At 34.4% G+C, this 27,778-nt stretch overlaps 4 protein-coding genes across 4 annotated transcripts; 2 read left to right on the forward strand and 2 right to left on the reverse strand.

Moving 5' to 3' along the window:
• Window positions 1–1,453: 1,453 nt before the first annotated feature.
• LOC107021896 (long chain base biosynthesis protein 2a-like) lies at window positions 1,454–5,834 on the reverse strand. Its single transcript, XM_015222608.2, has 12 exons — window positions 5,534–5,834; window positions 5,339–5,404; window positions 5,117–5,205; window positions 4,762–4,907; window positions 4,558–4,682; window positions 4,389–4,482; window positions 4,129–4,292; window positions 3,786–3,947; window positions 2,939–3,065; window positions 2,658–2,824; window positions 2,431–2,538; window positions 1,454–2,111 (listed from the first exon to the last, which is right to left on the reverse strand). The coding sequence occupies exons 1-12, from the start codon at window positions 5,657–5,659 to the stop codon at window positions 2,016–2,018; spliced, it is 1,470 nt and encodes a 489-aa protein (XP_015078094.1). The 5' UTR covers window positions 5,660–5,834; the 3' UTR covers window positions 1,454–2,015.
• A 1,029-nt stretch (window positions 5,835–6,863) lies between these two features.
• Window positions 6,864–8,608, forward strand: LOC107023229 (mitochondrial import inner membrane translocase subunit TIM14-3-like). The gene is made up of 3 exons (XM_015223854.2): window positions 6,864–7,017; window positions 7,724–7,893; window positions 8,213–8,608. Exons 1-3 carry the CDS (start codon window positions 7,015–7,017, stop codon window positions 8,367–8,369), a joined length of 330 nt encoding a protein of 109 aa, XP_015079340.1. The 5' UTR covers window positions 6,864–7,014; the 3' UTR covers window positions 8,370–8,608.
• Window positions 8,609–8,708: 100 nt separating this feature from the next.
• Window positions 8,709–20,932, reverse strand: LOC107023228. The gene is made up of 8 exons (XM_015223853.2): window positions 20,622–20,932; window positions 18,670–20,033; window positions 16,518–17,853; window positions 13,834–14,113; window positions 12,877–12,984; window positions 12,517–12,795; window positions 9,906–10,049; window positions 8,709–9,254 (listed from the first exon to the last, which is right to left on the reverse strand). The coding sequence occupies exons 2-8, from the start codon at window positions 19,967–19,969 to the stop codon at window positions 9,066–9,068; spliced, it is 3,636 nt and encodes a 1,211-aa protein (XP_015079339.1). The 5' UTR covers window positions 19,970–20,033; window positions 20,622–20,932; the 3' UTR covers window positions 8,709–9,065.
• A 3,753-nt stretch (window positions 20,933–24,685) lies between these two features.
• On the forward strand, window positions 24,686–26,067 carry LOC107023932 (CASP-like protein 4D1). Its single transcript, XM_015224780.2, has 3 exons — window positions 24,686–24,907; window positions 25,010–25,145; window positions 25,641–26,067. The coding sequence occupies exons 1-3, from the start codon at window positions 24,762–24,764 to the stop codon at window positions 25,878–25,880; spliced, it is 522 nt and encodes a 173-aa protein (XP_015080266.1). The 5' UTR covers window positions 24,686–24,761; the 3' UTR covers window positions 25,881–26,067.
• The last annotated feature ends 1,711 nt before the right edge of the window (window positions 26,068–27,778 follow it).

Consider the following 27,778-nt stretch of genomic DNA (forward strand, 5'->3'; position numbering starts at 1 on the left):
TCCTTTCGTTTTGTTAAATATGCTATATATAGTTATAATAAAGAAAATGAATTAACTTTCATTAGGTACGTAAGCAAATTATAAGAAAATAAATAAAAGAAATTAACAATTGGTAAGAGTTAGTAGATCAAGCTATGACACAAATCTTATTTATCTCAGTGCACATTGATCCGTCCAAATTTAATTAAAACATTAATATATTAGGTGTCTCAAAGATTTCCACACATTATTAGTTTTCCTTTCGAATTTGAACTTCAATAGCTTAATTATTACTTTTGATATATTAAAGAAGCAACTATGTCAATGTGTAACATTTTTGTCCAACCAACGAAGAGGTAGTTTTTATTGCTTTTATTAAGGTGTTTGAAATAACTCCATAACAATGTTTATTCGAATTTCCACCATACTCCTCATTTAATCATCCACGCTGAGAAGAAGCGTTCCTAGCTGGTGCTTTTCTATCTTTAAAATTTTCACCAAATCAAATTAATACTATGATTCATAAACACAACATTTACTATGACAAGTTTGCTCCTCTATGTATATATTGATAATCGTGGTGTTCGAGCCAGCTTACATACATCTCAACTAATACTACACACAAAGTGATACATTATTGTGTAAACTGAACAATTCAAACTGATGGTGGATCTAGAATATTAGTTGTGAACTCACGAGAATTCAGTAATTTTTGTTCAAACTCTCTCTCTATATATTTATGTATGTATTTAAGTATCTAGAAATATTTGATTGCGGGTCTAATTATTATTGTATTGAATCAGTAAACTTCAGATCTTAGATTCATCTCTTACACACTGTATGAAAGATTGGATCATTGTTCAATTTGACTCTGTCGACCAATATAATAAAGGAGTTATTTTTGCGTATAGTTTCTGCTTTTTGGGGAAATATACTATTTCACCAAATGTGTAACTTGTAATAATCTTTTCATTTTTCAAGTCGATCCGATCCGATCCATTCGTAGAGCTATTTACTCGATTGCATTGCAGACATTTCTAGAACGCCTCTAATAGAGGGGCAAATAGTTAATATTGAAAAAACTTATCATCTACCACTTTCAGATATGAATCTAATCTATCTGATTCAGAAGGGTAGAAACTTACATCAGTATCTCAATTTCAATTAAAAAAATTGGTTTGATTCACACTCCATGTTCTTTGAAAGATTTATCATCTGAAAAGAGGTAGAAACAGAGTCTTCGTCTAAAGAAATGCGTTGAGAAATGACAGATATATAAAACCTTTCAGTCTCAGTATGAAATGCCTCTGAAATTACCTTTTGACAAATCATTGCATAGCAGCAAATTTTACTTTCCAGGGGATGATTTTGCCATAACCTTCTTTTAGGCCACTCCTTAAAATATGTATCCCTTTAACCCAGTAGGCAAATGCCACAAAATTAGCAACTGGTTCATCTATGAAATTCTGACATATAAGAAAATTCCAAATTATTAACAGCAAAGAACCAAGACCTACTAAAACTGTGTATACAAGCATTGCAAACCTTCATATTAGCTGAAAGTCCATTCTTTAACAGTTTAACAAGTTTCAGAAACTAATGCTAGCAAATAACATAAAAGACAAAAACAATAGACAAAGCAAGCTGAATTATATGATTCAAAGATCTTTCGGATTGACGTTCATGTTTTTGAACTTCTCATCTTGACAGTGAATACAGAGAGGCAAGTTTGCTTCTTGCCCTTCTTGTTACAGTGTTGCTATTGTCTTTTCACTACTACTCTTTAGTTTCCTTCAGCAATTTGTGAGTCAATATTGAAGATTTGCTTTTTCCATGTCATTTCTCTATTTTTGTTTTGAGAGAACAAAATATTCACGACTTGGCACCTTGCAGCATCCCTTTCGTGAAGCATAAGAGAAAGATAAGACTATCCCATGTAGTACGTGACAACACTTTGTATACAAAAGTTAAAAAGTGTCAAAACTTCTCATCCTAAAGACGTATCATGCTTGATTGAATCAATTCTGAAACTTAACTCATTCCAGCTTGACTCGGTTTGCTTCTAGCTGCTCTTTGTTGGGCTCGACAGGGAAGTATTTAATGCCCACTAGGTCACCAACTTCGCTGATAACCTGACAAAAGCAATAGTTGCTAAGTTACTAGCTATTCACTTGCACTAGTAATGACTACATTGCCTTTCTTTTCTGGTAGGTGTTGATTTTCATGAACTGAAATACTAATTGAAACACAGAAGACCTTCTTCATTCAAGATTTCAATATGCCACTCTAATCTGTTTAAATCTTCTTTTTTATTTTGTATGGCATGACAATAGGTTAATTCCTCAATAAGCAGCATCTCTGGTGCCGGATTGTTGCTCGTATAGTGTCAGTAGGACATAACTAAACATGATCATCGTCTGAAATGATAAACAAATGCAAGTACAAGCTAACCTCGAGCGCTTTAATAAGATCATCCCTTGAGTGAGCAGCAGATATGCAAATTCGTGCTCTGGCCAGTAGTAAAGGAGTAGCTGGAAAAGCAACTGTCACTACTGCCACCTATAGTAGTAGGATATGAAATAAATATCATTACAAGAAAAAAAATTGGGAGTAGCATTTAATAGAGACTGATCTAATTCTAGTTTGGATGAAGCTGAAAAAATAGTAGAAAACAGTACTTTTCGTTTGAGACACTCCCGTGAAAAAGCAGGTATTTTTGCTGGATTGTAGAGCATAATGGGCATGACTGGAGAATCATTGTCCCCCAGAACCTCAAAGCCCATCTTCTGTAATTCAGAGCGGAAAAAGTTGCTATTTTCACGTATCTGTGCTAGCTTCTGAGCCCCTATAAGAACCAAAGTTGCTCTAATGATCAGTAGACTATCACTATACCAGTGTTGAGTTGCATTAAGAATATAATGAAAAGTAGAGTTGCATTTAACAGGACGAAATTTCTGACCTCTACTAGAACCATCTTCACCAAGTATAACATTGATAGAAGAAATTATTTGTTGGGCAGCTGGAGGTGATATTGATGTGGCGTAAAGATGAGCTGGGCAAGTGTACTTCAGATATTCAATAAGTTCCTATATTGTTGTATCAAATGTCAAAACCATCTCTTATAGATGACATCATAAATTTACCACAAGAAAAAGCTCTGTGAACACACATTCTACTGAAGTGGAAAAGAAAAAGTAAAAGAATCAATCATTCAGGTGGTTCACTGGCAGAAACCATGAAACAAATCATCTAGATAAAGTCTATCAAATCAGTTGTACTGGAAGATCAGACATGAAATGCCCGCAAGCCTGCAGTATATATAATTTCCTACAAGACTGGTTTTATTATCAGCTGGAAATAGGGTTTTCATTCAAGTGCCAATATACTCTGGTTTACTGGGTTGCTATGTTCTTTGGACAAGGTTTGACCTGATTATGTAATAATGTGATTTTCATGCAAGATTGAGCATATTAGCTTAAGAAAAGAAAATGTAAAAAGGAGTATCGAGAAAATGGCAATACATAACGTGATGACAGTTACAATTGTTAACCAATCAGGCAAACCAAGGCTACCAATTGACAATTTTGTTGTCACTATGGTCGGAGCAGCATTCATTTCAAACCCAATGACATATTAGAATGAGGCAGCATTAAGCAGATACAACCAGGTAATATCCTTGAGAAATATGAGGTTTGATGCAAATCCCAAGTTATCCACGAACGGTTCTTCAGCAAACTAAAGGTTGGAAAGCTTAACTCAACCAATGAAAAAAGCTAGTCAGAAGCATTATTTTGTGAAAATCATACCTTTGATCCTGCAATATAACCCCCACATGATCCAAATGACTTTGTAAAAGTTCCCATCATAATCTCCACATCTGCAGCATCAACTCCTAAGAGCTCACAGACCCCCCTTCCAGTTCTTCCAACTGCTCCAATGCTATGAGCCTCATCCAGATACACATATGCCTGCAAAAATCAGATAGTAGATTTAGACACATGCAAATCAGCAAACATGAACCTCAGAAAGCAGATACATATAAACTAGATGCTCTCGTTACAAGAAAGAGCTTGGCAGAAAGCTAAAAGATTATTGACAATGTCTATTAAAAGAAGAAGTTCCAGGAAGAGACATCAAACACTATATTACCTTGTACTTCTTGCATATCGCAACAATCTCTGGGAGTTGGCAAAGCTCCCCTTCCATACTATATATACCCTCGACCACAACGATTATCTTCTTCCATGGTCTGTGGGTTCTGGGTTGTCCCTCAGCAATATGTTCTCTCAAGACTTTCTCCAAGTGTGATGGTGCTAAAGAAATTATGGAAATTTAAAACGCAGACATGACATAGGACACCTCATTGAACATTATTGTTCAAACGAAAAAGGAATCTCATGAATACTTACTGTTATGTTGAAAAACACGAATGGTGGATCCAGAACCTCGAGCACCATTTACAATAGAGTTGTGGTTCAGAGAATCACTGATGATCAAACCTCCCTGCAAATGACTGTAATTAAAAAGCAAATAACGTCCAAGTATAAAACATGAACATAACTTTTTATAACTCCATACCTTTCCAATCAAGACAGGAAGAATAGCTGAATTTGTTACATAACCCATACCAAAAACAATAGCAGCTGGTTTTCCAACAAAATTAGCCACACACACTTCCAATTCACTATGTAACGTTGTGGTGCCTGACAAGACAATTTTCATAAACAATGTTTACTTATGCAGGATAGACGCATAGACAAAATTGAATGGGATCATGCCTACCTCCATCAACACGGGTACTGCATGTGCTTGCGGAAAATGTTTTCAAAGACTCAATAACACGCGGGGTACAATATTCATCAGAAGAAGCAAAACCAAGGTAATTATATGATCCCAAGTTCAGGCACCTTGAAACTTTTGTGGTCCGACTGCATAAAAAGAATTTTGAGTGGATTGAGCATTATAAACAATGTTTCAAAACACTTATTACAAACCATATATCTTACATTGTGCAACAGAGAAATATTCATACATCACCAGTATTAAACAGAACAATCAAAGAACCACAAAATGGAGGGAAGCATTTTTCAGAAAGTCAAAGAAAAAGATCAAAACGAAGCAAATGACGTATACTAACTTTAGTGTCTTGTTATTATCATTGGATACACGCTCTACCACGTCAAACCAAGCATCAGGAGGACTGCATATTGGCCTTCCAAAACAGTCCTATTATAAAACGAAGCAAAAATATATGAACAAATATAAATTCTCATTTAGCATAAGACAGCTATCGAATTAACACAATTGTACTAATTCAAACATAAACCATCACAAATCTGCAACAAGTGTTGATGATTACCTGAATGCGAAGATACAACCGACGAATATAGAAATCTTCTAGTCCTAAGCAGATAGGTGCATATCCCTGCCATTAAATTTTAAACACGAGATCACCATAAAATTAAAGGTCAGTAGAAATTGCATGAATCAAAAGCAGAGACGCGCATATTCATTCACGAGACGGACATTATAGAATTAGAAAATACACACGTACCTGAAGATTACTGGCGTTCCACCAATCGAATATTTTTCTGAAGAAATCACGAAATTGGCCAAAGGCAAAGAGCAAGCCATAGCTGAAATAGGTGGACAAGGCAGTCAAGTATGGAATATTGATCATTGTGAACTGCCGGAGATCGGAATGCCGGTGAAGGCGAACACTAGAAGGAGAATTCCGATCTCCGATCCAGATGAAACAGAGCGAGCTTGATCAAATTTAATCCCTCTTTTCGCGGATGAATTTTTATTATCTATTGTTCTAACTTCTATTCAAGGGACTGCTATCAAAATAAAATAAGTAGGTATTTATTCATGCAAATACAGATGTAGCTTAAATTTGAAATTAATAGTAGTAATTGTTTCTGATATGGAACAAACAATATTATGTAAGAAAAAACATGTTTAAAATTTAATTTTTGAAACGACATATGCTGACCTGGTATGTGAGTGGATCATCATATTGAATAATTGTCAAGTTATTAAAGCCACGTGTGTCGGATCTATTTGAAATAATTTTCTATTCTTATAAAAATAAGAATAAGATACGTATATATTCTATTCTCTTCATATTTTATTTATAAAATTACAATGTAAAAGTTGTTATTATTATTTGTATCAGACAAATCATGATAATAACTTGTTAGATTAAGCCCAGTAAGAAATAGTTCTAGATAGATACAAGGTCACATTCAGATTAAGATCTTGGTTCACTATAAACTTTGATGTAACTAATAACTTGTCTATTCTATTCTTAGAAGTGTGTAAACAGAAGAGTCTTTTTTTTGGACGCTACCAAATTAATATGACTGATGGCTCATCCATGATCGATCCACGTCTTGTAACAAATTTTAAAGAACTCAAAATCCATGCACGGAGGACAAAAAACTACAACTAATAATAAAGAAGGATAAACAAGACAAGATAATGCTCTATTAAGTATTAACAATAGCATTCAACTATAATATGTTTCCTCTACAACTTCAAATTAAGATTATATTCTCGATAAATTACGATCAAAAGTAAAATTTGATAATAATTTCCAGCAAAGCCTGAATGTTACAAAATATCGAGTTGTACTAAATAGCGCAAATGGTCAATCCTATTGTCGTTTTAAAAAATAAATAAGTCAATTAGTTATTTTTATTCATTGTTTTTTTTTTCACCTCTTCATTTTTTTTCAATTAATTATACATTGGACCGGCTAAAATTGGTTGAACCGGATGCATCATCAAATAGAATCCTCTAGGATAATAAAAACGCGAACCGCCATGTTGGTGGGTCTAAAATTTCTTGATGCCCAAGCCAAAACCCACTTTTTCATGGCAATATATATATATATAAACTCCGTGGTTCCAAAATCGACGATGAAATTTGCTAATTTCACCGAATTGATTGTGTATTTGTCTCAAATTTCTCAGCTGACTGCATATTGAAAATCCTGAATCTCATCATTGTTGAAGACTTGCGAGTTTTCTCATGGTAATTAATCTTCTATTTCTTTCACTTTCCTTGAGAATTTCTGTTTTAGGATTTCATCGTTTTTGCTCTGATGAAAATAATTTGTTTTTTTAGTTGAATAAGTACTTCATGGTAAGCGCCTGTATGCAAGCTTTGCTGGTGGATACAGCAATCTATGTTCTTTTTCCAAATTTTGTTTCAAATTTGAAATTGAGCTCCTGTTTAGCCATATTAGTTTTGAAATTTTTAGTTTTGTTTAGACATACATTTAACTTGGAAAAAGTTGAAGTTTTGTGTGTGGATGTGCCAAAGATGATAAATTTTCGAAATTTAATCCTAAAATCTATATGGTCAAACTCTAGCTATGGGAAAAAGGTCAAATTTGTATTTGAGACTGCCAAGTTTGTTATTATCTTTGTTTTCCTTTCAAGTATATAGTACTTTTAATTGCATAATTGAACCTCAAAACATGTTTTGTTTTGCACTTCAATTATTGTTGATAAATGTTCTGGGATAGTGTATATATATGTTAATGGATGGTATTTTAAGAAAGATTTTCTTAGCTGCCTCAAGAACCATGGTGCTATTTTAGCATGAAAAGAGATTGATTTGCTATGCAAGGGTCTGAACTTTTGTTTCTTATTCTTATTAATCATACTATTCCTCTGTAAGTTCTACTCGGTTGATCTATTATGGTACCAAGTGTTTTCGTGCTCTCTCTTTTCAGTCAACTCCATTAGTTGTTGGGACTACCATTGGTGCTGCTGCTTTGGGAGCTAGATACTTGATAAGAGCGTGGCAAACGTTCAAAGCAGCACCCCGAGTGAGGAGGTTTTATCCTGGGGGCTTTGATCGGGATATGACACGGCGAGAAGCAGCATTGATTCTCGGAGTTAGGTGTGTGATAATCTTACCCTGCTTAAGTTCTGTTTTTGTAATGCCGCCAACATGTATTTCTTTCTATTTTTGTGCTCTTTTTCAAGTTCTGAAATATGTTGGGCTCAAACAAAAAAGTCATGGCTAACTTGTTCCGGAAAGTTTGCAACTTTTAACTTTCAGATGCATACTATTCATAGTCTTCAAGATTTTCTTGCATTCCAAGTGTAAACTACTTATTCTTTCTATAAGAAGATTGGTGCTCCTGTCACAGTTTGGTTTTGAGCTCGTGATCCACAAAGCTATTAGTTGCTTATGTTCCATTTCATTCCTACTCTAGGGAAAGTGCCGTCTTGCAGAAGATCAAGGAGGCTCACAGGAGAGTAATGGTAGCAAATCATCCAGACGCCGGTGGCAGCCATTATCTTGCTTCCAAGATCAATGAAGCCAAGGACGTGTTGTTAGGGAAAACCAAGGGAGCTAATTCTGCATTTTAATTGACCAGTGTGTTCTTTACGCTTCGAATTCTTAACAGCTTCATGATAGTCAACATTAAAATGGATCTTTTTCTGGGGGAAAAGGAGAACATATTCTGTTTCGAGTTGGAGGTGAATTTGTAACAACAGCTGGGTGCATTACTGCCATAAATTTCATGTAATGCAACCAGAAATATTCTTTTGCAGATTGTTTACAATAACAAGTTGTATCTTCCTGTTAACTATTCTATTTTGCACCATTACTCGATCTGCATGTAGTATGTAGGCAGTGGGTTCATCCCACCTACTGCTCGACTTGAACTAACTACATGCTGGACGCAGACATAGAACACAGAATAATACATCAAGAAGTTGCATTTTGCATAGTATATCTTCATGAAATGTTTGAACTTTTGCTTCATTCTGATACACAGCAGCAACTGAGCAAAAGCCAACCAAAACTGGATAAGCGGCTGCTTCACAAGCTATCACTAAATACCTAAAAAGAATTAGTAGACATCATGTACAAACAGAATGCATTTGCTGCGACCAAAAAAAGACGAGGAAGAAAAGGGAAAATCTTAATGTTACATAACACTCTATATTAGTTAGCTAGAAATACAACCCAGCTTGGACAACTTTCTTCATATATCATCACTGGAGAATCCAAATCAAACTAATAGAAAACACCTTCAGAGCCAAGAGATCTCACATGACTCACGATGATATTGGCTCATATGGATATGATAGCCATGGATGTTTTAGAGCCTCCATGGCAGAAGGCCGCGTCTTTGGGTTAACTTCTAAAAGATGAGCCACAAAATCAACGAAACCTTGATCCCCCATTGGCAATCGATACCTCAAGGATGTCTTTTTGGGTATTAAGTATTCCATTCTGTTTGTTTCCTATAAAGAGAAATAAGAAAGAAAGAGGAATTGATTATCTTGACATTGTATTACATCCAATTTCATTTTGTTCTGGCCAAAGTTGCATTCAAACAATTAACCAATTCATATATAAAACAAAGAATCCAAAGGGACTCCCCAACAATGATGTTTACTGGGTTGCAGATTCTAGATCTCAGTTGAAGCGCAACTTAAGGAAATATTTTGTAGATACAGAACTGTCAAAACCAAAGGCCTTTCACAGAATAATATATGTTTTCCTCGAGACTATGCACATGGACTCGGGAACAGGTACATATCCTCTAAGGATGCAAGTCTATGGTGTTTTTTTTTGTTGCCAACTTTTAGCCAATTTTTAAGTATCATTATGCAACATCCGTACCATGTTATACCCATTGGACATGGGTACATCAAGGTAAAGGAAGGATCCATGTTAAATAACCTTTTTGAAACTGATTTTTTCTTTTTAAAAAACTGGATCCATGGTTAAATAACCTCCAAATAGATTGAGTCATTGACACATGAAAACATTGATCTTAATGTCAGTAGACAAATTGATCTTAAAAATGAGATCTGGGGAAACAGGGGATCACCCCAAAAACAAAAGTAAAAAAACTGAAATAAAGAGTGGAAAAGGAGAAGAAACTTTACCTGATTTCGTTCATATAGCATGTGATTTTTGGTGAAATATTTGTAAGTGTCTCGTCCTTTGACAAGCATCTCTTGGTCAATCGGACCTGTGATACCAAGTACCCTTGCAAGTAACGTGGCAGGAGAGTCATTCTGGAAAAGGACCTGCAAAAATGGGAAAATTCCTATAGAACTTCACTAGTAAAATTCAAAACAGACATCAAATTACAGTTGGTTGATATTTCAATACGTACATCAAATATTACAAATTTCATTTTAAGCAATTTTAAGTGAAGTTGCTAGGACTCTTCACTTCTGGTGCTGCATCCATGTCGACACGACATGGCTGTGGGATCCATACCCGATCTGGTCAAACGATTTTGAGTACTTTGACCAAAATCGAGAGGAGAAACTCCGAACAGATTCAATGATTTTTGTAAACAATGCAAAAGCTAAGGTGAAATTGAAGAAACTGGAATACCATCTATGTATAAATTTAAAGTCTCTCTTTTTACCCCCTTCCAGAATTCTCCACTTAAAACAATATCTTCTCCTAAAGTTCTCCACATAATATCTCAAAATTTAGGTTTTACGACTCTATTTCGAGATATTTTGAATTATTTTTAGCCAAATCTCTGCATCTGTATTCCCCGAATCTTAAAATTCATGAAGGATCCGACCTCGATTTTCAACAGACTGACCAACTTCTGATATTTTTTTTTTTTGAGAATAGACCAAGTCCTAGTGTTAATAAAAAGATATAAGAAATACAGTATTCATCACTCTCAAGATAGTGAAGTATTCTGAACTCTCTTGCTCTTCCCTTCATTTACACATTTAAGGGATCAAGAAGTTGCAATACTTCATATTGCATCAAATCTGGTATTTTGGAGAGGACCAAACACATCGAGATTGATTGTCATTTTGTTAGAGAGAAGGTACTCTAAAGAGACATCGTACAAGGTTCGTGTGGTCAAATAATCAGCTTGCAGACATATTAGCCAATCCCAGAACACGTTATACATGAAGCCAGCTTGATACATTATAATTTGCATGCACCAGCTTGAGAGTAGTATTAGAATGGAAAAATTACATAAATTAATACATTTTAAAAAATAATTACTGATTTAAGCGATACTTTTTGTTTATTACCATTTATAGCAATACTGTGATAAATCTGTAATATGTATTAAAGGTGAATTATTTATGCAATCTATTTGAATTATAATTATTTTCGAAATATATTGTGTTTGTTTGGTACAAAATGGTCACATTGTATTATCCATCATTAAAACTTGTATTATATGTGAATATTTAAAATTGTATTATAAATGAATTAAAAGCGATCAAGTGAAAAAAAAATGTTATTGCTATAAATGGTAAATATTTTTTTATTATAGCACATTTATGTAAGTTTCCCTATTAGAATCTTTGTGAATATTTTAGAATATGTGTAATTATGGTAGGTAGCTTAATTTACTCCTATTGTAATTAGGTGTTTGATTTTCTGTCATTTTTAGGACATGTAAATTAGTTATTTAAACACTTCACCTCTTGGGCTAGCTTTTGATCTTGAGTTAGGCTCAAAGTTCATTTCTTTAACATAATACCAAAGTTGGACCCACCCAGTTCTCGTTTCATCTGATATTGCCCCCCATCTTATATTTTCCAATGCTCAAGATGTCGAGTCCTAGGCGTGCGTGGGTGTTGAATATCCCACATCGATGGGGATAGGATCATTTGATCTTCTTATATGGTCTTGCACAATACTCCCCTTTGAGCTAGTTTTGAGGGTTGAATTAATCCCAAGGTCCATTTCTTAACAATCCAATTAGCATATTTTTAACCACATTTGCCCAAAAAAAAAAAAAATCCGTTGACAACATAAAGGTCAAGCTAGTGAGGAGATGGTTTAAGATAGCTATTACTTACTTCACGATAATAATAGAAATAAAGTTTTTGAATCTTCTCACAAGGTCTTAGTTCTTATGAAGATTTTCTCTGGTTAGAAATATCAAAGCCAAACACAATTCTTCTTGCAGTCAGATATTGGTTTCTTCTGATTCTAACATAAGATAGGAGTACAGCGCTAAGCAGCGAGATCGAAGAATGGTCTCAGTGTCCTCCTAACAAACTTATTTCATATTAAGATGACATGCCAATTGCCAACAATTACTAGGGCTTCTGAAAGATTTGATACCAATAGCAACTCCAAGGACATAAATTCTTCTGATAACTGAGTAATCCCGAAAGTCAATAACACATGTTTGAAACTCAGTGGGTAATAGGTCAGTCTCTTTATCTGTCTCAACTTAAATTCCAGATTTTAGTCTGCCAAAATATTTGACTTGTGATGTGCACCTAACCCACACATTACGCGCTATGCTCTTACTGTACCAAAGGCCTAGGCGCTAACTCCAAAACATAATGATGTTTGCAGCTTTGCATTTGTCAAATTCATCAATCTAGGAGAACGGGGAAGGGGTATAAAATAAAAATAAGGGAAAAGGTACTCAAGAACTACCAGAATGCAGGCATAATGGACAGCATATCCCAATATAAAATCATGTTGACGGAAATATATAGATATAATAATCATTATGAGGAGTGTGCAAAGTAAAAAAAAACTTACATTGCCCGTGCAAAGTTCTGCCAAAATGCAGCCAAGGGACCAGATATCTATCTTTTTATCATAAGGAAGCCCTAAAATAACTTCTGGTGCACGGTAGGACCTTGATTGGACGTAAGAACAAAGATGATCTGTTTCAAAACAACTGCTACCCAGATCAATTACCTTCACCTCACATCTACTGTAGCTTTTCACCAATATGTTTTCGGGCTTCAAATCACAATGTATGAGTCCGAGGCCATGCAAGAACTGAAGAGCCTCTAAACACTGAATTGTGATTGACTGCACAACAGGTATATATGAAATTCATCACAGGAGATACCATTAGCATCAAATATCTATGAATATTTCGATCCAACAAACCTGCAGTCTTGGCATGGTAAAGTAGACTTCTCCACCAGCTTCTCTATTGAATTTTTGGAATTCATACAAATTGGCCTTCAGTAGTTCACATACAATTAACAAATGCTCCTGAACACAGACATAAAGATCAGAGCCAAATTTTCGTGATCAAGAGCTTCTATGGCTTACATTCAGAATAATACATAAATGTGAAGTACACCACAGTATGGCATAAGCTCAGGAGGCACATCAAGTGCACATCAATATTTCTTCACTCTTCATATTGGATTGAAGAAGATATTGTTTTTAAACTATGTCATATTTAGTTTGGCCGAAGATATCTGCCACAAATATCATGTAGCATCGAGCGTACAGTACAGCACACACTTTTCATTTAGTCAAGTCTTTATCAATTTATGGATAAAACCTCCCAAAATCAGCTAGATGCTTAGACATGTTCACTTCTCTTGAGCAATCAGACAGTATCAGGGTTGAACTTTACACTGTCAAAGTTTATTCCCAAGGTTCAGAACAATCTAGTTTTTCAAGGGGAAAGTCAATAAAATGATCTGGTTAACACCATATTAGTCTGATGAGAAAATTATGAACTTAAGGTTGCCTTCCTCAACATCTACACATGCACAAAGAACGATCATGATTTATCTTGCAGACTATCCTGGCAGGAGATTTCCCTACTTCATTAAGACATCTTGATGGGTGTTAACCAAACAAAGCTTCAATCTTTATGGAGCTAGTTTTGCAGAACAGCACTTTTGAAGTTGATAGTGGCACAGCAGATCTCTTTATAATTTTCAAAAAGAAAAATTCCACTGACCACTATCCCGTTGTATGCAAGCTAGGGATAAAAAGCAACAATTCTATTCAAAAGTTGCACAAAAAGTTTGCAGCAAGAATATTTCCACTAGCATATAACAGTAAGATGTACAAAAATTGTAAAACAACAAAATTTTCACTTACGCGATAATAAAAATAATCATACAACCGAAGTAGGTGGTACTTGTCGGCAGGATCGTGCTTATTGACAAATTTGAGAAGCTTTATTTCATCAAGACTCTGATCAAAAAAATCTTTGTTGTTCTTTATAATCTTAACACAGACATCCATGCCTGTATGAAGATCATGTGCTTGTACTGCTTTGCTGAATGCAGCAGATCCAAGATACTCAGTGACTTGATATCGCCCAGCTATAACTGAATTTAAAACAACCTGGAAACTTTTGTCCTCCTCAAACCCAGTTCTGAGTTCAAAAATAAAAGAACTTCATCAACCACCAAAAAGAAAACCTCAAATCCAGAAAAATAAAAACTATTTGAGGTAAAGAAAATTGAAAAGAATGTTCATTTTATAAGGGACAACTTGGAACATGCATGAAGAGACAACAGTGGGTAAGAAAGCTTCTAACTTAAGCTGAAGAAACCTGCAAAGGTATATTTTCCAAAGAAATAAGTCAAAACATATATAGAGAAATTTACAAGGTTAAAAGGATTGACTAGTTACAATCAAACAGATAGACAAAACTCTCTTTAAGTCACTAGCCAGTTTCATCTACACCCAGTGCATAAGGAAAGTCGGAAATTATAAATTAATCTGGAAGTTCTTAGTAGCTAGATGGAAGTGATCCAGTTACAGAGGTAAAGATAACAGTTCCCAAAGAATTTTCAAAAGCCTCTCATCTTTCCTCAAAGACTGCAGTGGAATACCATCAAGTAAATATAGTTCAAGCCAAACATACAAACTTCTACAGCTCCCTTCACAGCTATTATTAATCTGAATCACCCAGTCTCTAACCAAAATCAAGTAACTACAGAGATGTCCATGGATATAGCGGAGAGAAGTACAGTTTTGTTAATGCATGAATGTCAAATCTGTAAGGGTCTAGATTTAATACAAGAATACATTATGTTCAAAAACCAAAAACTTATCATGCAGCCTAAAGGAACATTGCATAGTCCAATTACCAAGAGACACTGTTCTTTTGTTGGGCATGAAATACAGTTTTAAGCAGGCCACTAACGCCGAATATCCAAACACAACCAAAAATCTTATTAACTACTGTAGACTAGCAAAAACCTTTGGGGTTGTTTGGTTCAAATACTAGTCATAAATGGATTATAGTGCAAGGATTTTTAATGCAACGATAAATAATGAAGGGATTGTTATGCATTGATTAATAATGACGAGATAGTTGTAACTTATAGTTGAACTACTTATTTAAAAGGATACTTATTCTTTAAATAGCTTAATACCCACATTGTTAACACGTGTTCTTATTCCACTCTTTTATTTTTATAATTGTGGTGTTAGGACCAGCTTGTGCACACCTTGGCTGATTTCATGGGGTACCTACTACCACCCCACCAACACAAGTACAAGGTAACTCTATCCAACAAGGCTTGGAGCCTTCTACAGGTAGGAAGAATCATGTTCTTATTCTACATTCTATCTCAAATAAAATAACACAATTCCTGCATATTTTAATTCAATTATTATTTAATACTGACAACTAAATGTTGCATTAATCATGCAGTGATATTTTTTCTTATACAACATTATCTTATGTGGGATTTGATGCAGAAATTTATTATTTCAACCATCAAACAAACAACCCCTTAGTGATGAGCATGAATATTGAATTTAATGCCGAATCAAAACATAAGTTCCCTCTGACGTCTAATACATACTTCCTCTTCAGATCCAGAGGAACATAAGATCATGAAATATAACTTTGTCATGAGCCCTATATAATTGAAACTGAATATTTATCTACATAAAAACATACAAAATCCGCTTTGCAACTTTTTTCAGCATAAATAAGGCCCAACAAAAATTTTGTGATATTTTGAACTTCTTATCTATTGTAAACATAAAATTTCAGCTAAAAAAGAGTTTCAATAAGGATTGCAATAATCAGAAGGGAACATGTCACCAGATGCGCACAGATATACCGAGAAGACACTGATTCTATCATAGACATCCTAGGCTCTGGTTAAGATTTTGGATCAGGTTTCTTGGCTTTTTGTTATGATTGTAAATATGGTTTTGTGTCCAACCTATGTACTGATTTAGTCAATACATAAAAATGTTACCTTCTAAAAAAAAGGGGGAAAAGTCACTTTTTGGCTAATTCTGATGGTTCATGGTGCATAGGCTGAATTGACCCTGCATGATCAGCCTCCATCTATCCCCGAAAAAAAAAAGTACCTATCTCAGATCTCATGCCAGCAGTTACTCTTGAGACTTCGCCTCCACTGGTTTCGGTGATGACTGCTTAACTTCACTATGTTGTCAAAGCATGCTAAAAAGTTGTGTCTCTTCATAGAGCTCAAGATATGTCAACAACAAGAGCCCCCAGAGCTATAGGAGAGCTTTTCGTTGACTTACTATATCTTCACATCCCTAATAAAGTACATGTTTCTAATGTATTTGGTAAACAACCTCTCCCTTATCACAGTTTAAATCTATCATGATCAGTGCAGCACTTAAGAAAACCAACATAAGGAGTACCAAAGATGAAGACTGTAACTGCATATATGAAGCAGTTTCCTCCAGTCTGGAATAATATCAAATTACGGGTATTAAAATCAAATAACAGGCATTATGTCCACACTAATTCAAAAAAGGCAACAAGAGATTGAACATGCCTGTTTTTCCTATGCACAATCTTAAGTTCAAAAGTTTCAAATTCCTCTTCCTGAGCCATGATCTGCTTGACTTGTTCCTGAACAGCAACTGCCTCCTCATCCTCCAATGACTGCCCCAAATCTTCCACTCTTGCTCTGGCTATTTGTGTGTCCTCTTCTTTCTTCACATGCTCCCGTTCTACATAACCATAATTTGAAAGAGATGAAGGGCTAGAATTTACTGATCCTACAGCAATTTTGTTGCGTTCATCTCTTGAGCTCTTGATAGGTGACGACTCGTTGCTTTTGGGCCTCAAAGAACCAAGCAAGTCATCATTTGCAATCAGACTGTCATGAGCTTCATCAGTGATAATAGCATTGCCCTTACTTGACCGTAAAGATTTACTCGAGCTTGTATGAATCAACTGACCATCTCCGGGAAGGGCAAATGAGAATCCTCCATGTAAGTGATTTGTTTGTACAGATCCTCCTTTATCAGTACCCGAGACAGACTTGTCAGATCTCTGCTTAGCTGTTTTCTCATTTCTGTTTCTCATCTCAGAATAAGGCTTATCTGAATCAGGGGGTATGTGTCTAGCCCCACCAATACTGGCATCGTGATCCTGGAAATACCCTATATCCCCCTGACCTCTCCCTCCAACAAAACTTTCGTGCACTTCACTTCTGATATCAGCAGTATCACTGTTAATACCTACACCAATTGACCTAACTGAACCATGCTGATCACCGTCCACGTAAATATCATCCAGTCGGGGCCTTTCACGCTCATTCAAGGCCCTATCATCCCCTAACATGGCAAGTTCACTTGTTTGAGTAACAAATCCCTGCCAAACAGGTTCTACACACATCAAATTCAGTTCTTCTTCATCCATCAACTGTCTGTCGTATTGGGCACCTATGTTAGTTCTCCTATACATTTCAGTTTCACAAAGCACTACAGGATCATCTGAAGAGCCAACTGCATCAACATTCTTTGATTGGAAATATCTCTCACCTGATAAGTAGGAATCTTCCTCTGCGAAAGATTGCTCATCATCTTCTTTGTTTTCTCCTCTTTGAGGATCTGGAACACTCCCATTTCCTGTTCCCTTTTCATTATCACTAGGGTAATCAATTTCATGAGCTAAAAACCAGGATTCATCTTCAATAGGTTGTCTCGTATAGCCAACATCATCGTCGTCATCATATTCGTCAGAATCCCAGTATTCATTGGGGAAGTCAACACATCCACTCAATCCATCACCAATAGTTGCAAAACCAGAAACAAGCTCAGAAGTGTCCTCAGCAATACCTTGACTCACAGACAACCAACTGCCTCCACCAATCCTTTTTCCACCTGGTGATCAGTTAAGACAATGATGATTATTCCACAATACATCAATCAAAGTGACATAGATAAGTTTAAGAAAACATAACACGAGGATAAGTAGACAACATCATCAAGTTGTCAAAAAAATCTAGAGAACTACCTCAGAACCCGAAATTGAGGAAGAGCAGAAAGTTAAATTTATGTAGTCTCAAAAAGTACTGAAAAACTTACACTCAAGAGTCCCTTTATATTTGCTTAGTAGGACAACAATCACAGACAAGATTTTTCTTGACAACCGAGAAATCCCTGAGCTATGCACGGTTCAAAAACTTGGTGGAACAATCACAAACAAGATAATTTATTCCCTAAAAAAAGATTTAGAATGATGCACAGTCCACAGGACAAGCAGCGGAATACCAATACAAACCATCAATGGCAAGATAAGACAAGACCCTCCCCTCACATCAGCCGTAGGAATAAGTACTATAATGGGACACTGACTAAGCAACCTAGGCAAATATCATTTAATAGTCCATCTGATATAGAGTCCCAGAATACATAGGTAGTCAGTACTAAACAAAAAAACACAAAGGTTAATTACTTGGAAGTATATATTTTTTAACAGAAGGTAAATATCATTTATTCCCTCCAAATTGCATCCTTTTTTTGGTTTTCTAATCCGAACAACGCTTTCAGGGCCACATTTAGTATAACTTCATTCAATTTTTGAGACAATTTCCCTCTGAGAATTTAGGAGCAATTTAGCAATTTTAGTATCTCCAAAGAACAGGCTAAGTTTTTTGTCCAAAACTACAAGATAAAAGTAGTGCTAGACAAGCAAACCTGAATTGGTAAGTTCTTGTCCAATAGGAACATCTAGAAATGAACCTATGACATATGTATTGTCACCATTTGTAATCTTTGAGTCAGGTCCATCTCGTTCAAATTTTTCCTCCCAATGAATATTGAACGACTTCTCTTCTGACTTGATTCTAACAGGTGGCAACCTGGGTAGTTCTTCTTTCTGGCTCTCAGATATAAGCGAAAAGCCTAAGCCGCTGAAATCTTTTGGTTCACTTCCTGGGGTCTTTCCCAAATAAAAAGCTCTTCCTACCTCATCCACTTGCTCTTTAATTGTATTCCTAACATCATTACTGTCTGTTATCCTTTTACCTACTTTGTTACCACCAGTACCAATATTGTGATCATAACTTGTGGAAACATCTTCTTTGGAGAACGTGAAAACAGTTTCAGCTGAGCAATCTTTCCAAGGGTTGGATGAAAGGTTAGTCAATTCATCACTTTCGTACGTAGAGTTAGTAATAATTACATCTTTGGATGTCCCGTTTAGTTTAATTTGCTGATTAGACTGTTTGAGTTCACTATTTTGACTTCCATGCTTTGATTCCACATTGTCTTTGCTGGTACTTCCAGGCCACGACATTCTCTTTTCACCAGAAAAACTGACATCCTCCCCAGATTTTGCATTAGACTTTCCACACTCTGAGACCTCAGACAAATTTAACCTCAACTTCCCACTATGCACCAAGCCAGAGAAGTCCTTGGCAGCACTACTTCCACCATTGCTCTGATGCGACACTAGAGAACCATTACTGGGATTATGTACCAAGCCTGAAAAATCCTTGGCAGCACTAGTTCCACCATTGTTCTGATACGACACAAGTGAACCACTAGGATTGTAGTTCCACGAGTACATATCAATCATAGTATCTTCAGCATTGTTGCAAGCACTGAAAGTTTTGTTGTATGACCCAACAGATTCATTATTTTCCTTCTTCTTCCCAACAAACGCAACATTTTTCAATTTGCAGTCTGAGCCATTTCTTCCAATCCCACATTCTATCTCCTTAACAATAAGCTCCTTACCACTGCTCCTCAAACTTGACTCCTTGAAAACCTCCCCACCATTTCGACAGGCCATTCCAAGATTCTCCACAGTTGCTTTGCCCCCATTTTCTTCTAATGGTCTGCTCAGCTTTTCATCCTCTAGAGTAAGCTTCTCTACCACACCATTCAGGTCAGAACGTTTATTCATCTCACCAAGCAAAGTAGCCTCTGCCTCTGTAAACTTGTTCTTCCGCAGAAATTCCAGTATCACATCTAAAGATGTAGAGTCCGCCATTGATACAATGGAGAACTCAAAAATCTTGCAGTAGTCAACTGCTACAAACAATATTCAACCCAACCTGAATAAAGAACAAATAAAACAGTAATAGAATGAGAAGCCAATAACAAAAAGTGCAATAGTAAGTTTAGAACACTATTCCAGAAATTGACAACACATCGAAAGTTCACAAAAATACAATATCAAACGTGGACCAACATGGGTGTTGATTGACTCAAAAGTACAAAATACCCATATTATGCTATATCACTTTTGGCCCCAAATAACATGGGATTGTAGAATCACAACAAATTTCAAGGAAAAAATCCTATAGAGTAAGTTGAACATAAGTTCACTTACAACAAACAACTAAATAAAGTTATAAGCTGCATAGTATACGTCGATAATTCCAATGAAGAAATTAAAAATTTTCCAAAGTTTTTCTTGAAAATGAAAAAACCCTAGCTAGATATTCCACAAACCCATTCAAAGATCTCAACTTTTTCCAAAACTAGGAAAAATTGAAACAACAAGAGTTCAAAAAACATATACTGATTAAAAAACAGTTCTTTTTTTTTTTTAAAATAATAAAACAATAATTGAAAAGGGGTTAAAATGGGGAAGAATCTGAAAAGGGAAAGAACCATAAAGAGTGAAAATGGCAACTCACGAATCGAAGGAGAAGGATAATATATATTTCTGGCAACCAAACAATACCCAATTGATAACATCGTCAACAAAACATCACATTCAACTGAAACGGAGCTCCGAATTGACATTACAACAAAATGGGAGCATTTTGATTTTGAACTTTTCGCTTTTTTCTTCTCTTTTCTTGCAGATTCTTCAATTGTTTATCCTTTCTTTGCTCTTCTTGACTAATCTTTGGTTAAATCCCTTTCACTTTTGTTCGGCCAGACGAAATATTTCAGGTCTAGAAATGGGGCATGGTTCTCCAATTAAACATTTCATATATCACTATGTTCTTGAGAATATTTTTTTTTTTACTAATATAACAGTAATATTTTTTTGAAAAAAAATCATTTTTTATAAAAAGTTATGGTCTCATGCTTTTAATATAATTTTTAAATGCGCGGGTTGATAAAAAGTAGATATCAGCCAAAAAACCATTAAAAAGAGATGATTAATTAACACATGACTCACTTTTAGTTTATCGAGTATATGATCTTACATAGAAAGATGTGGAGATAGTAGATTTGAGTAGAAGTTTAGTAGGTAATTGTGGATTGTATTATTTTCGTGCTGGTTAGGCTTGGTGATAGTTTGGTACACTATTAGATGTTTTCCCTTCCTTATAAAGTAGCAGTGTTATTCAAATAGTTCTGGCTCGTTCTTAGATTCATGTTCTTAGTTGTTGTTTCTTATGTTTCAATTATTGCATTATATAGTTGTTGTTATCGTTCTTTTTCTCTAAATGTTATATAATGTTTTTCTTATGATTTACTATGTCTTCTTTGATTATATTTTTTTTTTGTTTCTACTAGCTTTAATATGCACTACTTGAGTCTTTCGAAAATAATCTTTTTATCTCTATTAGGTTGAGGTAAAGGATCATTTTCAAACCTTAGTTGTGGAATTACACTAGAATCGTCTTGAAATGATTCAAGTAATGAATATCCTAATTCTTAATAATTTACATATATTTGATATTTATACATGATCACTCTCTTTTATAATAATAGATTTCGAGTTCGAGCTCGACTGTTCTGCCTTTTAAATCAGTTTTTCGGATCACAAATTCAGCCCTAAAATAAATGCTGAATATAAAACTTAAAAACAAACATGGCTCATTTAATATCAGAAGGAAATTAAATTTCAAAAATAAGAAAAGATAGTTTGTATATATTAGAAAATATAAGAATATATTATGTGGCTGACAGAACAGAGTGTAATGCCTGCATGACCACATTAAGGTGCCAAATTAGTAGGGTATCCTAAAGGGTATCCCAATGCTCATGATCTCTATATTAATTACTCTGTTTAGTATTATAATATAATCTTCACTCAAATTACTCCACTTAACCTAGGCAACTCTCAAGGAAATGAAGGTATATTAAGCAAAATTAATGTACAATGTTAGTAGATTATAAAACCTTAAGGAACTAAATAGTTTATTTTTATTGTGATAAGAGGCTTGACATTATAAGTAAATACATGTGGAAAAGCATGCATCAAGAAAATTAAGGTGCTATTTTAAAATTTTCTAGGCTCTTTTTCTTTACATGACTGTTGAGCCTGGATCAATTTTCGCGTATCTTGATTAAGCTAGCGTATGATCATAGATTTTCAAATATTTTTGGCAAATATTATTTGAGCAAAAATTTAGATGAAATTTTATCGTGTGTTTGGTCATAGTATTTGGGAAATATATTTCACTTCTTTAGAAAAATTGATTTATACCCATAAGTTTTAAAAACTGTCAAAACTAGCCATAAGTTTGTATTACAAGTCAATTGGATCTTCGTTGCAACAAATAACAAGTAGTGTTCATCCAACTAGGCAATGTGGTAGTTTGGAGTGAGTGCAACAAGTATCATTCAATACATGGTGAAGTAGACAAAGCACATGACTTTATTACCTTGAGCCGATTTCGTCAACCACCATATCTTATCTCTACTTTGATGTTCACGTAAAAGAATTATGTAATATAACGCAAACAACTACTATAGAGAGTGTTTTTGTAAAAGATAAAAGTGTTGAAGAAGACAGAAGCTGACGATTGGAATATGTCAAAGGAACAGGTCAAAAACAGCTGACTAGCGTGTCTGTAGCAAGTGTTGATGAAGAAGGAAGTTGACAATGGAACATGTCGAAGGAACAAATCGAATGAAGCTGACGGACGTGTTTACAATATCACTACTCATATTAATTAGTATTATATCTCGACTAGGATTAGATTAGGATTAGGATTATAGTACAACTAGGATAAATATTGTAGTAGGATTCTAAATATAGTTAATTAAGGACTCTATAATACTCTTTTATATAAGAAGCTTGTAACTCAACATTATTTTTATCAATACATCAATACAATCCTTGAAATCTCTAATCATAGATATGAGATTTCTACAAAAAGTTTGATGTAAAATTTCAATTTTCAAAAGTCCCAAATATTGAGATTAGGCCTAAATACTAGAAAAAACTAGTATTTGGGAATTTGGATATTTGCCAAATAATGGCAAATTGTATGGACAAACACTATTTGCCAAATTTTTCTCCAGATATTATTTGGGTAATCTATGGCCAAGCGAACCCTAATTTTAGGCGATATCTCTCATCTCCCACCAGCAATAGGTACCAAGTAACTTTGTTTATCAAGACTACGAATTGCTCGTGAGATAATTGTTTTTATTTATTATATAGTAGGAGTACCAAATTGAAGACTCTATATATTGTAGACCTTGCATATTATTTTCTAACACAAAGTGTTGTAGTCCCAAAAAAACAACAAAGGTTGGTAGGTTTACATTACTTTTCGCCCTTAATTATCATTGTAATTTTCAAACAAGATAATCCAACATCTTGCTAACAATTTAATGGTGTGATTACTTGCATGTGAAATTAACTGTATTGAGGAAAAACTCTAAGTTGCACACATGTACATACATCAATTCAATAAGTAAATACTACAAATATAATGTAGAACAATTTATATAGCCTTCAATCATATAATTATACTTAATTTGACATATATAGGTAAATTAGAAGTAGGTGAGAGTGTGTATACTTGATATAAGGGTTCTGGATTCTAGGACGAGGACCTCAAGTGTTAATAACATGAGTTCTGAATTTAATATTTCGACATATTTAGTGAAGTGATGATACATATATATATGAAGTTTCAGCTAAAATTACGAAATTCTATTGAACTGTATATTCAAACCTACATCAGCTCTTTCTGTAGTTTTTTCTCGAGCCATAGGACCAATCAGGAAAGATTGTTTACATCATACCCCTTGAGGTGTGATCGCCTTTCTAGACCATGCCTGAGCACAGAAGGCTTTGTGCACCGAGCTGCAAAATTGCTTTGCAAGGTTTGAAGCCTTTTGTGTTTTGCTTCTTGATATAGCTTAGTGGATTTGATAGCATTTTGGAGAATTTTGTGAGTAATGGAGAAAAAAGAAAAACATTTTGATAATGGAGAATTAGGGCCGCAGGTTGGGTTACACTGTAGCAAAAATATTTTTTAGTCGGTATTCAAAAGTTTAATTATCGCTAAATATATTTTCAGAGAAAATTAACACTCTTTGTGAATATCCTTAAAGCATATAGCGACTTTAGATCCAATTACAATTAACTAATAACACCGATAAAAGCTCTTAACACTCTTTATTATTTTGTCTCCAAAAGCCGCTAGTGATTACAACCCAGTGTTCAGATTAAACCCATTCAATCAAAGTAATTTTTTAGCTAGTGAAATAATTGTTTATTAATTAACTCAACTCATATTAACCGGTGAAACCCTCCATATGTCACCTCTATGGGTGGCATAATAGCCAATAAATTAAAAAAGAGAAATTTCCCATAATCATTTTACATAATTGGATAGGTATGATATATTATCATAAAAGAACACAATTGTGAAATGATGATGGAAACTTCATTATCTATAGTACCATATAATTCAGACAAAAATTAATCTTAGACACAATAATTAACAATAACAGATTTAGTTCTAGTCCATGGTATAAAAGGTTGCTCTCTAGACCACCAAAAAATGTGCAAATAAATAAAAAAATATATAGCTAGCTATAATCAAGAGAGTGAAAAAAAAAAAAGATTTATTAAAATGGAAACACCAAGGGCTATGGCAATCCTCCTTCTTAGACTTGTCACTATGTTGTTGTGCGGAGCTTCAGTACCAATCATGATTACCAACAGCTTCCAACTTAGTGGAGGAGAAAAAACTAAATACAGTGACGTTAAGGGCTACAGGTTATATATATATTTTTTCGATTTTACTTGTTTATTATATTAAAAAAAATTATTTAATTATTTTTACTTGTATACTATACTAAAAATAAATCGTAAATACAGGTACGTGGTAGCAGCGGCACTAGTTGGATCAATCTACTCATTGATTCAACTGCCATTTGCATTGTATTACGCCGTGACAGGGAAAAGGGTTTTTCATGGCAACTTCCTTGGCCGCTTGGATTTTTTCGTAGATAAGGTATATATTTCTTCGGTCCATTTTTTATTGTCATATTTCGTAGATAAGGTATATATTTCTTCGGTCTATTTTTAATTTGTCATATTTTGTTTTTCGAAAGTTAATTTGACTAATTTTTAAAGTTAAATTAGATAATATTAATTCGATATTTTAAACAAAAAAAATAGATATTCAAAAACTATATGAAAGTACAGTTTTTTGCATACCAATATGATGAAAAAATACATATAATTAAAAGTTTGACTATAAAAAATGAAATTAATACAATTAAAAGTGGCACAGATAGAGTACAAACTTTATAATTAAATAGGTGGTTTTAGAAAAGTCTTTGAGCTCAAGTCTTACTATTATCACCTATTAAAAAGAGTCTGTCTATAAAACGTTTAGATATGATGATCACACATTTTCAATACTATAAATTATGCGAATTTCGTGATCAAACAACTCGAAATAACACATGTCAAGAGCTAATCAAGTGAATGTATTGCAATGCAGGTGCTAAGTTTTTTCCTAGCAAGTGGAGTTGGTGTTGGTTTTGGTGTTAGTTCTGAGCTCAAACGTTACGTAAATGGATTTGTAGACACAATTGAAACAACTGGGATCGATACATTCGAAGAGTTAAGGAAGAAGAGTCTAATATTCTTCGATAGAGGTCATTTAGCAACTACTCCACTTCTTGCTGGATTTGGTACCATGGCTGTTCTCACCATTATTACTTCATACCATCGCAAATGAAGATCGCTACACTTGAGTGTAGTAAAAAATAAACGTTGAGTATTGTTGTTTAATTTGCGTGTCATCGCTGCTTAAATAATTTGTGTGTGTTGAGTTTGAAGATGCAATAATAATAATATGTGTACGTACTTTGTTTCAATGAACATCAAGAAATGGAAATGTACTAGTACTATTGCTATTAGCTATATATTGTGAGAGTGATGAAATTTGAGTATGTAATGATGGTATTTTGTTAAATTGAGAATCTTTTTTTTTTTTTTTGGAGAAAATCGTTCTTTGGGCCTTTGTTTACATGTTAGTGTTGGACTTGAGAACTTATTTAGACCCAATTCTTCTTTATGTGAGATTTTAGATGGACAAATTTAGCAATGTAACTGAACCTATCTATTTACTTGGAGTTGGAGATAACGGTGGAGCCAACAATTTCAATCAAGGGATTTTAAAAAATTGCAAGAATACCAAATTAAAAATTCAGGGACTCTGAGTAGCTTGATTGGTTGGCTAAGTGAACTTTCACTTTATTAGTGAGGATTCGATTCCTCATCTCCATTTTTTTTACAAACAAAATTCAAAAGCTTAATGATTGTGGTGTTCAGGTCAGCTTTCGCGCACCTCGACTTGCCACCTCCCCACCAGCAACAGGTACCAGAAATTTTAAGCAAATTTTGTATTAAAAAGAATTGTACCCTTTTAATTTCTCGTAATTTTATTCATTACGTAATTATATTTTTTGATGAAGGAGATTCAAGTGAAACTTTTTGGGACTAATTCTGAAGCAAGTAGTAACAAAAGTCTGGATGATAATACATAACTTGTAATAATAATATAATATAATTTGTGATAACATTGCACTCACATGTCATGTCAATATGTTTAATGTTTAGGTTACTTAAAAATTGAGAGGGACATTTGATTCTTGTGGTAATGCATCAAAGTATTATATAAGGGCTCCCCACGGAGCATGTCACCTTCTTTCCCTGCGCAGCTTTAGTTCCCATCAAATTATATATTAAGTTAGATGAGTTGACATACTATACAAATTACAATCTTGTCCCTTTTTAAAAAGTCGGCACTTCTAATGAATCGTGAAATTTTCATTCTTACAACAATAATAACATATTCAGTGTAATCGCATGACCATAAATGAGATCTGAAGAGGTTGACATGCACGTACTTAGCCTTAATGACCTACCTAGCTATGATTGGTGCGAGTGTATATATTAAAGAAATGTAGCACGTGTTAGTTTAAGATTCTGAATACACTTCTGAAACGAGAAACTAAAAGAGATTGGAGGAAAGGACACAAAGAAATGCTACCACGCACCAACTAGACCAATTTCCTTTAACACATTGAGGGATCCATTTGTTAGGAGTCAATTATATATGAAGAAAATGGGGTAAAAGGTACACGCGGACAAAAACTTTAGTGTCTTAATGGAGATAAGCCAACTAAGAAAAAGACAGATTGAGGCCAGCTCTAGTCAGCTCACTTAGGTAGAGTTTGTCACTTGCAAGCAATACCTAACTATTACTAATTTCTTTTTCATGTCTTCTAGGTTAGGACCCTAGAACCGAAATATTTCGGTGTCATACTAAAGTTAACAAAGCAAATATCGAAAGATCATTGGTTAAGAATACAAGCGAGAATTATATCAAAAGACACAGATTTTACGTGACCTGATCAATCTACCTACATCCACAAAGGAAATGAGCTTTCACAATGTAATCATAGGACACTACATCAAAAAAAAATCCGCTAGATATGTATTTTTAGCTATAATTAGCACTATTTATGTATATCCTTAAAATCTTTAGCGACATTGGTTTTAATGACACTTAACTAATGCCGATAAAGACTTTAACACTCTTTTGTTAATATTAATATTTAATGCCGTGAA

Source organism: Solanum pennellii, chromosome 6 (genome assembly GCF_001406875.1).
Source record: "Solanum pennellii chromosome 6, SPENNV200".
Lineage (NCBI taxonomy): Eukaryota > Viridiplantae > Streptophyta > Magnoliopsida > Solanales > Solanaceae > Solanum > Solanum pennellii.

Bases quoted from the DNA above. Each gene is read 5' to 3' on its own strand.
- LOC107023932 (XM_015224780.2), top strand. From the start codon at position 24,762: ATGGAAACACCAAGGGCTATGGCAATCCTCCTTCTTAGACTTGTCACT. The intron at 24,908-25,009 runs GTTATATATATA...TCGTAAATACAG, and splicing joins AGTGACGTTAAGGGCTACAG to GTACGTGGTAGCAGCGGCAC. The intron at 25,146-25,640 runs GTATATATTTCT...ATTGCAATGCAG, and splicing joins TGGATTTTTTCGTAGATAAG to GTGCTAAGTTTTTTCCTAGC.
- LOC107023228 (XM_015223853.2), bottom strand. From the start codon at position 19,969: ATGGCGGACTCTACATCTTTAGATGTGATACTGGAATTTCTGCGGAAG. The intron at 12,985-13,833 runs GTAAGTGAAAAT...GTCTGTGTTCAG, and splicing joins ATGATTATTTTTATTATCGC to GAGCATTTGTTAATTGTATG. The intron at 9,255-9,905 runs GTAAAGTTTCTT...TTCTCTTTATAG, and splicing joins TGCTATATGAACGAAATCAG to GAAACAAACAGAATGGAATA.
- LOC107021896 (XM_015222608.2), bottom strand. From the start codon at position 5,659: ATGATCAATATTCCATACTTGACTGCCTTGTCCACCTATTTCAGCTAT. The intron at 5,206-5,338 runs GTAATCATCAAC...GTTTTATAATAG, and splicing joins GGTTGTATCTTCGCATTCAG to GACTGTTTTGGAAGGCCAAT. The intron at 4,483-4,557 runs GTATGGAGTTAT...AGTCATTTGCAG, and splicing joins TTCCTGTCTTGATTGGAAAG to GGAGGTTTGATCATCAGTGA.
- LOC107023229 (XM_015223854.2), top strand. The intron at 7,894-8,212 runs GTGTGTGATAAT...TTCCTACTCTAG, and splicing joins GCATTGATTCTCGGAGTTAG to GGAAAGTGCCGTCTTGCAGA.